General features: G+C 47.2%; 1 protein-coding gene across 2 annotated transcripts in view; it reads right to left on the reverse strand.

Annotated features, from left to right (window-relative positions):
- Window positions 1-922: 922 nt before the first annotated feature.
- The window catches only part of ubxn4 (UBX domain protein 4), a 14,180-nt gene continuing 4,400 nt past the window's right edge, over window positions 923-10,702 (reverse strand). Inside the window, exons 6-13 of one of the 2 annotated variants that reach the window (XM_037686222.1) lie at window positions 9,883-9,985; window positions 8,431-8,485; window positions 8,119-8,283; window positions 7,082-7,209; window positions 6,094-6,196; window positions 5,236-5,367; window positions 4,447-4,655; window positions 923-1,535 (exon numbers count right to left, since the gene is read on the reverse strand). In XM_037686222.1, coding sequence (XP_037542150.1) covers window positions 1,397-1,535; window positions 4,447-4,655; window positions 5,236-5,367; window positions 6,094-6,196; window positions 7,082-7,209; window positions 8,119-8,283; window positions 8,431-8,485; window positions 9,883-9,985 — 1,034 coding nt within the window. In that variant the 3' untranslated portion in view covers window positions 923-1,396. Of the gene's footprint in view, window positions 1,536-4,446; window positions 4,659-5,235; window positions 5,368-6,093; window positions 6,197-7,081; window positions 7,210-8,118; window positions 8,284-8,430; window positions 8,486-9,882; window positions 9,986-10,702 lie in introns of both variants that reach the window. The other variant, XM_037686221.1, reaches the window with a different exon arrangement.

Below are 10,702 nucleotides of genomic sequence, written 5' to 3' on the forward strand. Positions count from 1 at the left end.
GCAGCTCTGAGCCAGGCAGACAAGGAGCCTAATGACCCTCCGGAGGAGGGGGGGTACATTAATCTGCAGGTGAATCCAGGTTACGCAACAGAGCTTCCACTCTCCAGTTTAGTAAATTGAAAAAGTTGTAAGTGAAACATCTTCAACTACAGAAGTCGAGTAGAAAATATTTTTTTTTTGGGGGGGGGGGGGGGGGGGGGTTACAATGACCCCAACATACTGACTGTTACAAAACTAATGCCTCAGCAAACTATAAGCAGTGTCTCTAAGACCTTGTATAACATTTGACCTTGATTTATGACCTTGACCTTAAAGCTGGGGTGATCAAGTGTGTCTGAGAGGTGATGTAGTGGTGACACAAATGTCCGTTTCTTTAAATTACCTTGAGTGGATCAGAAGCTATGGTCCAGAAGTTTGAACTATGACCTTGATTTATGACCTTGACCTTAAAGCTGGGGTGATCAAGTGTGTCTGAGAGGTGATGTAGTGGTGACACAAATGTCCGTTTCTTTAAATTACCTTGAGTGGATCAGAAGCTATGGTCCAGAAGTTTGAACTATGACCTTGATTTGTGACCTTGACCTTAAAGCTGGGGTGATTGACGTGGCACTCGAGTCTAGAGATGCTGCAAGTGTCTGAAGTTTAGTGAAGTTATCTTGAGCGGATCAGGAGTTATGACTTGGAGAAGACAAAGTTTACGTACGGCAGAACATGTCCGCCTTCGACGAGCGTATAATCAATAAAAAAATTAATTATTCGGTCATTTAGGATTAAAAAAAACAATATTGTGAATGTAACAGACCTAAAACAGGAAAAGTTTAGTTTGATTTAACGTCAGTGAAAAAAAAAAGTTCTGCGTCTTCTCATCAGGTTTCAACTGAATAAAGAGTTTTATTCCTGGAAAAATAGAAAATAAAACTGCTGAGGTTTTTGGAAACAAAATGTTTTATTTGTTATTGCTGAATGAAGAAAACTACAGATGCAGCTTTAATGAAGAAAACATCCGACGTGCGTGTTGTAGGTTGGTGCCTTGACCTCCAACACCAGCACACGCACGGCCCTCTGGCAGCTACGATACCAAACATTTGACACGTTAAAAAGAACCGTTTCATTCTAGAGTAATCATCAGAACTCCTGTCAGGTCCAAACGCAGCGCCATGATGGAACAGCTGAAGGATGCTCCAATACGATCCCGATCCAGGAGACAGAACCAACACAGACACTCAGATTAAATTTAAAAGAAGTTCTCAACCTCACCGTCCAGTCTGGGTGCAGAGACTGACCACCGCAGGTGGAAAAGGAATCACAAACATCAGCTTTAAATTCATTAGAAGCTCGTTAGATAAACATGATAACGATCCAGGTGAGGCAGGAGCTCCTGGTCCTGCTCAGTCAGCTACATCTGTTGGGTGGAGTTCCCGTTCCAGGTGTTGTTGTCGTCCTCGCTGTCATCCTGAGTCCGAAGCCGGCAGATTTTACCGTCCTTCTTGAAGTCCCTCGGCCGATTCTCCAAAGTGTGCTTTGAGGGGATATCTCTGCACAGGTAAGAAAAACACCGCTCAGAAACGTTTAAAGTTTAATATTTAATGTTGTAAACCTGTTGAGAAGTAGCAGATTACGTCACACGAGCTTCTTACATTTTATATGAATTTAATAAGAACCAGTTCTTATTCCACTCTGGAGTTGCCCATGGTGAAAGATACCGAGCTGGTGTGGGTCCACACTTAGCCCCCCCGACCTGGTGCCTGGGTGTTGGAGTTTTCCCCGGTGGATGAGAGGGTGGATGAGAGGGTGGATGAGAGGGTGGATGAGAGGGTGGCTTCTCTGCGCCTTCGGGGACAGGCTCTGACTGTTTGTGCCAAACGGCAGTTCAGAGTATCCGGTCTTTTTGGAGTCCTTGGCGGAGGTGCTGGAAGGTGCACCAGCTGGGGGACTTCAGTGCCCACGTGGGTAACAACAGTGTGACCTGGAGGGGCGTGACTGGGAGGAACAGCCTCTGATCTGAACTTGAGCTGCTGTTGGACTTCTGTCTAGTCATAGCTTGTCCATCACAAACACCATGTTCCAACATAAGGGTGTCCATAAGTGCACGGAGCACCGGGTGGACCTAGGTTGTAGATCAATGATTGACTTTGTAGTCGAGTCATCTGATTTGTGGATGTTTGTTTTGGGCACTCGGGTGAAGAGAGGAGCGGAGCTGTCAGCTGATCACCACCTGGTACTGAGTTGGATCAGATGGTGGGAGAAGATGCTGGACGGACCTGCTAGACCCAAACTGTAGTGAGGGTTTGCTGGGAATGCCTGGCAGAAGAACCCATCAGAGACATCTTCAACCCACACCTCCAGGAGAGCTTTAACTGCATCCCAGCTGAGGTTAGGGACATTGAGTTTGAGTGGGCCATGTTCCACGACTCAACTGTTGAGGCAGCTGCCTTGAGCTGTGGCCGCAAGGTTGTCGGTGCTTCTCGTGGTGGCAATCCACAAACTCGGTGGTGGACACCTGGGGTTAGGGAGGCTGTCAAGCTGAAGGGAGTCCTGTCGGACCTTGTTGGCTGCTGGGACTCCAGAGGCATCTGAGGAGTACCAGTGAAGGTGGGGCACTGCTGACCTCAGCCAGTGATGTCGTTGAGAGGTGGAAGGAATACATCTCGGATCTTCTAAATCCCACCAGGAGGAAGCTGAGTCGGGGGACTTCGGGGCTGGTCTGTCCTTAACCGTGGCTGTTTGCTGAAGTAGTTTAAAAGCTCCAAGGCGGCAGGGCTCCGGGGGTGGATGAGATTCGCTCTGATTTCCTTAAGGCTCTGGATGTTGTGGGGCTGTCTTGGTTGACACGCCTTTGCAACATCGCGTGGAGATCAGGGGCAGTGCCACTGGACTGGCAGACTGGGGTGGTGGGTCCCCTCTTCAGAAAGAGGGACAGGAGGGTGTGCTCCAATTACAGGGTCATCACTGCCCTTAGCCTCCCTGGTGTGGACTTAGAGAAGGTGTTCAACCATGTTCCTTGGGGTACACTGAATTTCTCGGTGCAGTCAAGGGGCGGAGGGAGTCCAGTTCAGTGGCCACAGGATTCATCTCTGGTCTTTGAGATGATGTGGTCCTGTTGGCATCATCGTACCGTGACCTTCAGCTCACACTGGAGTAGTTCACAACTGAGTGTGAAGCAGCTGGGATGAGAACCAGCACCTCCAAATCTGAGACCATGGTCCTCAGTCGGAAAAGGGTGGATTGTTCTCTTCAGGTCGAGGGTGATGTTCTGCCTCAAGTAGAGGAGTTCAAGTATCTCGGGGTTTTGTTCAGGAGTGAGGGAAGAATGGAGCGTGAGACTGAGATGGATTGGTGCAGCATCTGCAGTATTGTGGACTCTGTGCTGGTCCATTGTGGTGAAGAGGGAGCTGAGCTGAAATACAAAGTTCTCTGTTCACTGGTCGGTCTACGTTCCTCCCCTCACCTCTGGTCATGAACTCTGGTAGAGACTGAAAGAATGAGATCGTGGATCCAGGAGGTTGAAATGAGTTTCCTCTGCAGAGCTGGACTCTCCCTCAGAGACAGGGTGAGAAGTTCAGTTATCAGGAGAGACACAGAGTAGAACCACTGCTCCTCCACATCCAGAGGAGCCGGTTGAGGAGGTTCATCTGGTAAGGATGCTCCCTGGGTGCCTCTCTAGGGAGGTGCTTTGGGCATGTCTGACTGGGAGGAGACCCCGAGGAAGACCTAGGACACAGTGGAGAGACTATGTCTCTTGGTTGTCCTGGGAACACCTTGGAGTCCTCCCAGAAGAGCTGGACGAGGCTGTGAAGAGAGATGTCTGGACCTCAAAGCTCATGAGGTGGTTTGGTTCTGTAATACCAGGGCTTAATTTGAGCCAGATCTTGTTGGAACAAGATCCGTGAACGCTTTTATTTTGACAGGGTGCATTCCAGTAACTGTTTGCTTGGATCCAGCAACTCTCAGACCTACTAACAATAAAGTTATGAACAGATATGACTCCTTTGAACAAATAAAACCTATACTGGATATGTAAACTGAAAATTATTACCCAAACACTAATTTTGAACACAACACGACTTCTTAATATCACGCACGATCATCTGCCCCTTCAAGTGAAGCGTTTCCGCCTCTACCCTTAAAAATCTCCGCTCCTTAAGGAGTGACGGCGCCGCCGTTTGGAGCCATGCTTGAACCGTGTCGCTCCCGGCAGCTGCTGACACGATAAATGACTCCAGCACCTCCTCAGTCCTCAGCTGCTGTTTTCATGACGCTCTGGACGCCTGTCACCCACAGCACGCATGCAACAAAGAGTATAAACTGAAAACGAGAGCGACACCCTCTCTGCCCCATGTTTTCCTCTTTCGCGTGGACCTTTTAGTTTTATCGAGGAGTTTGTCAAAGCAAAATGTTTATGTTTTTTTATAAATACAGGAGTAATGTCTGGAACGTGCTCCTCACCTCTTATTTGTGGTTGAGGATGAACTGGAGCTGGTGTGGGAGCTGAAATTCTGCCCAGGGGTTCTGGATGTTTCTGCAGAGGAGGTCGGGGCTGCAAAGAAGGAGCTGAGGAACCTCCACACAGCTAACAAAGGGTAGAGGAGCGTTCCCAGTGTGGCCCAAACACCACCTCCAGAGGACCGGACCACGGAGTTAGCAGGCCGGCTCGACTGCTGACAAACAAAAGGGTCCATCCATGTAGATACAGGTTTTACGTGCAAACATTTTCGTTTTGTTTTACATCAAACACTTTGCGTCCAACTTGCAACATAACCTAATGATAATTGACCACATCGTGTAAAAGTTTTAAACCACCTCTGATCTATCTGTTGTCCTTCCACTGATACACACTTTGTTAAAGTGGTTCTGCTCAGTTCTACCAGACTGTGGGAAAGTCTCTCTGATGTGTAAAGGAACACCAGCAGTCTTAACTCGTCTGAGGTCTGGGTCTCGTCAATCAGTTTTACAGCTTTGTTAAGCTAGCTCATACTCTGCATAAGACAGGCTGATTTCACAAAGTAAACAGGCAAACAAACAAACAACTAATTTACAAGGACTGAAGCTGAAAAAAAGGAACTTCTGGAAAATCTTTGTAAAATCTGAGAACTAATGAATAAAACCACTTGAGCAGGTCACAGGAAACGACTGGAGGGAAACTATGGAGAAATGAAGGTTTAAACATGTAGCTCTGAACCAGTGATATCCAATAACTGCTCTAATTTACAGCAGCGTGGCCTCTGGACGACTTACTGGCAGGAGCACGACGGAAGAACTCGGTGTCAGTTCCAGGTCCAGCAGAGACTGGTTCAGGTCTTCGTTGGTGAACTCTCGCCGAGGAAACATGGTCGCTAAAGCGAAGTGCCCGTAACGATTTCCCACTCTCTGAAAAATCAACGGCACTGTAAAGATCCTGTTTATCTCAAGAATCACAGTTTGTAAATTAACATTTTCTACTTGTTGGAGAATCAGACTTGTAGGATTTTTACAGCAACTGGAACTCAACAGCCACGTCCGGTAACATTTATTCAAGTAAAGCAGAAAACAGGACACTAAGAGAAGTCACTGCCTCGTTGATTTGAAGTGTGCGTCAATAAACTGCCAATTATTCAACTTATCAAAGACACATGAGCAGCAACAAGCGGTACGTCAATGTCTCCCCTCAATGTTTGTAGTTTTGGAGCTGTGGATCAGAGGTTAGAGCAGTCGCCCTCCAATAGGAGAGTTGGGGGTTCGATTCCAGCATCAGTCACATGCTGAAGTGTCCCTGGGCAAGACTCTGAGCCCCTCACTGCCTCTGCTGCGTCCCGTCAGTGTCTGAACGTGATAAAGCTCTGACTAATCTACAGATTCAGAGGATCTTTGTAGAGATGTAGCAGGGTGCTGTGTGAATGTGTGTACGAGAAGCTGACCGTCTTATGATGGCAGTTTTCAAAAAACAATTTAAAAAAGTGATTTTATTTAAATGTACCACCACAGCTGGGTCAGTACGAAACTCAAACCATGCTCAACAATGACAGAGAGACATGTTGAAATAAATACACGATATAAAATATAATATACTGTAAAATCAAATGATTTACAGAAGTTGAATGTGAGTGAGAGACGAACCTCAGCAGCAAAGTCCCAGGCCTCCTGTAATCTGCTCTGTGGGGAGAACTGGTTGGTGAAGGACGTCCCATCTGGGAGGCGGAACTGTATCCTTGCAACGGTACTGCTCACACAAACGCACAGAAACATGGACATGGACACATCACGGTTAAGTTTCTCAAAGAACCATTACCTTCACTGAATGTCATGACTGGGAAGGTGTAAACCTCGTTCTTTTCTGCTTCACATAAACAACATCACCGCTTGGCAACATATGCTAAATGATTTTGACAAGCAGGACGCCAGAGTCCCGTCGCCGTTTGAATAGTGAATGTGTGTAGTTGTCGAGATGACACGGTGGATCAGTGGGTAGAGCTATTGCCTCTGCAGCGAGAGAGTCGCCAGATCGAATCCCAGTCCGGGATTTCTGTGTGGAGTTTGCATGTTCTCTCCGTGCTGCGTGGGTTTTCTCCTCCAGCTTCCAAAAACATGCACGTTAGACTGACTGGTAACTCTAAATTGTTCCTAGGTGAGAGAGAGAGAATGGTTGTTTGTCTCATTTGTCTCTATGTGTCTCTGTGATGGACTGGAGACCTGTCCAAGTGTCTCTGTGATGGACTGGAGACCTGTCCAAGTGTCCCCCGCCTCTCATACAGTGACTGCTGGATATGGGCACCAGTGACCCAAAAAGAAAGAAGGGAAGGAGGGAGGCAGGAAGGAAAGAAGAAAGTAAGACAGGAAGTAAGCAGGAAGTAAGGAAGTCAGGAAGGAAGACAGAAAGTCATGGATGATGGATGTTTGGATGGATGTCCCAGTAACGATGACTGGTGCAGCAGTTCATTACCAGCTGAGTGAAACTCGTTTCATGTTTTGTGAGCTCGTCAGTGGGAGGAGCAGTAAATCTGTGGGTGGAGCAGAACGGTCTACTTCCTGGTAAACAGGTGATGATTTTTAATAAGGTGTTGTTTGTGGGAGGAGTTAATTCACAGCAGCAGCATCATTTCTTCACCTCCTCTCTCTGAGGACAGCCTCCTTATGCACCTCCTGCTCTGCCTGTCTGGACTGCAGGAGGGCCTGCTTGGCCACCTTCTCCCCCTCCTGAGTTTGGGCGTAGCGGGCTGCTCTGTCGGCCCGGTCCTGCACACAACGGTGAGAGTTCAGACAAAACGGTGCAGCAGAATTCACAAACGTCCATCTCAGTACGGCGGTTTGATTCCCAGTAAACATGTGGGCATACAGTGAAGCCGGTCGATTCCTAGAAGTTTTTCTTAAAGTGAACCGAGCTCACATTTCTATCAAACAAATCATCGCTCTGTTGCACTTCTTTCATCTGCCTCCATCTCAGCGTATCCCAGCATCCTCCGGGGCCACACTAACCCTCTGCACGTCCTTCACTAAACCCACGAACCAACAGCTTTCTACACAGAAGAAACTACTACTCTTACAGAAATACACAGTATTTATACATGTACAGTAAAACATGGGGGGTGCAGAGGTTAGACAAGGCGAGCCTGTGGTCGGAAGGTCGCCGGTTCAAACCCCCCAGATCGACAACATCAAAATGTGTGTGGAAATGTGAAGCACCCACACCTGCCTCCACCCTCATTTGTCCCACCCTGAGCCCTCGAGCAAGGCCCTTAACCCCCACCATCTGCTCCGCCAGGCGCCGTACATGGATAACGTCAATAATCTCATCACAATCTTGTGAAAACTAATAATAAATTAATGCGATTTGAAGCTTTAAGTTTTGTTAAATGCTTCTTAGTGCCTCTCAGAAACCCTGTTGATGGTCCAGAAAACCTCTCACTCCACCCATCAGAGCTCTGTTTTACAGTGCAGGAGTGAAAAAAGGAGCACTTGAACGCAGCACGAGCTGTGTGGCTGCCATGTTGTGGAAATGAAACCACGTCCCCAGGGTTTAGTTTAACGATGTGCAGCCGCCATGTATCGGCCCAGGCAGAGTGGAGCTCAGGTCAGATCATCTCAGAGACGTAACGTGCATCAATCAACCAGTTCCTCTCCATCGGAGGAGACAAAGACGGTTACCATGGCGATCTGCTGCCTGACACGCTCCCTGGCTGCCTTCTCCTCTGCCTTCTCTCTGTTCCTCTCCTCCAACAGCCGCTTGTTGTTCTCCTCTTCCTGTTTCTTCTTCAAGTCTTGTAAGTTCTTCCCCATCTTCCTGCGCTCCATCTCTTTTGTGATTTCGTTCTGGAGGAATGGAGTTCAAAACAACAAACGAGGTGAAAAAGAGCCGCTCCAAGTTAAACGAAGCGCGACACGATGTGAAGTGACTAAATGAAACGATAAAGATAAAAAAGGCTGAAAAGTTCAGATGGCACTGAGAGCACATCTTACCTCCTCTTCTCCTTTCTTCCTTTGTTCTCGTTTCTCTTCCAGTTTCTTTGTGAATCTGGCAACAAACAAACGTTACTGTGAGAATGAGCTGTCAGAAAGTTCAGGGTACTGTTCTCTCTTTAACTGAGGTCTGTAAGCTCTGAAACAGGTTAAAGGGACAGTTCAGATGTTCAGAGTGGAGACCGGCCGGTATATCGGTACGGCCGATATCTTAGGCCGATACTGGGGACACATCGTATCGGTGATAACCGTCCCATCATGCTCCCATACAAACATTTCTAATTTCCACCTCTAAGATGCTGGAACCAGCTGTAGTTGTACAATGTATCCAGCAGAGGGAGCCAGAAGACTCTCAAGTCATGGCCGTTCACTGAAGTTTCACTTTCAGCACAGCTGAAGCAGAGAGCAACTCTGTGTAGAGTATTTGACTGAACAGAGCCTGGTGAGTTTATTTTAACTGATCTGTAAAATAAACCAACAATAAATTATCTTCAATCCTCCAACCTGCTCGTCATTAGCTATGTGCCCCTCAAGTTAGCAAGCTAACGTTTAGATAACCTAGCATCAGCTACTGCCTTGTAAAACTTTATCCAGAACAATAAATCTAACGTAGAGGTAAAATATATCAGTTAGTAACGTTATCTTTGTCGTCCTCAATGAAATGCATCGTTTGAAATCTTTACCTCTCTGTAAATAAAACTAAACTCTGCTGCGATCAAACCTTCACGTACAAGACCGACTGTTTAAACAATGAACAGGAAGACGTTTCTTTGTTTAATTTATGTTTTTGTAACACACTTGATAACTTTATGGTGATTAGTGGAGGATAGAAAACATGACCACACCTTAGGACGACTGTTTTTATGACCAGTGCTCCACAGTGAACCTGCTGTGGGACCAGTTATAGCGTGGATCTGATTAGCTTAGCTTCATGGTTGCTAACAGCTGTGCTAAATAAACAAGTCCTGCTCCACTCCATGTTTTCTTAGATTCTTGGAGACGGACGATGCTCAAAGATTTTCAGCCATTTTATCGGCGATCACTTTCCCCTCCCAGTATCGGCGATAGCCAAAATTTCCATATAGGCCGGGCTCTAGTTCAGCGTGCTGGTCGGTGGAGTTCCATGGATCAGATCACCATCAGATGATCAGAGTGAGCTCAGAACGTCAACTAAAAACTCCAGTCTCAAACACCATGATGGTTCCAGGCGGTGGAACAAACCTTTACACCACACAGACACGTACACTGAAAACTGTTTCTCTTGTCCTTAGTACCAGTTCACAGGAAACGTGTCGTTAAACAGGTTTTTAAACTTTTCATTGCTTGTTTCTGTGTTGAGGAGAATAAGATGTTCGACAAACCGTTTGTGACAAGATCGAAAAGCAACATTACCGTTTACTCGTGATGAACTCTGGAGGTTCTGTCTTTACTAAAACAAGTCAGTGTTCTCACCTCTCTACCTTAGAGTCCAGGTTTCCTTCAGCCTCAGCGGCCTGATCTGAAGCACACCGAGTGGCTGAAAACTTGTCATCATCCACAGAACTCGAGATGGATCCTACAGAGCAAAAACACAAACAAAAAATACAAATAATTGTAAAAACTTTCAAGTGACCGTCCTAAATCCACTCAGAGCAAAGATTATTGAAGGAACACATCAGGGACGATACAAAAGGGTTTTAAAGTCTCTAAACATCCTCAGGGGTTCTGTTAAATCCATTATCAAGAAATGGAAGAATTATAGGACACGTGTAAATCTACCAAGACCAGGCCGGGACGAAGGAGAGAGACCACGGAGACACCTGTGACCACTGAAGGAGTTACAAGCTTCAGCAGGTGAGATGGAGACTGAGCATACAGCAACTGTTGCCCCAGTTCTGAACCTGTCTAAGCTTCACAGTCCCTCCTCTGGACATGCCCAAACCACTGTCCCTCCTCTGGACATGCCCAAACCACTGTCCCTCCTCTGGACATGCCCAAACCACTGTCCCTCCTCTGGACATGTCCACACCACAGTCCCTCCTCTGGACGTGTCCACACCACAGTCCCTCCTCTGGACATGTCCAAACCACAGTCCCTCCTCTGGACATGCCCAAACCACTGTCCCTCCTCTGGACATGCCCAAACCACTGTCCCTCCTCTGGACATGCCCAAACCACTGTCCCTCCTCTGGACATGTCCACACCACAGTCCCTCCTCTGGACGTGTCCACACCACAGTCCCTCCTCTGGACATGTCCAAACCACAGTCCCTCCTCTGGACATGTCCAAACCAC

This window comes from Nematolebias whitei, chromosome 13, assembly GCF_014905685.2.
Source record: "Nematolebias whitei isolate Nwh7 chromosome 13, NemWhi1, whole genome shotgun sequence".
Classification (NCBI taxonomy): domain Eukaryota; kingdom Metazoa; phylum Chordata; class Actinopteri; order Cyprinodontiformes; family Rivulidae; genus Nematolebias; species Nematolebias whitei.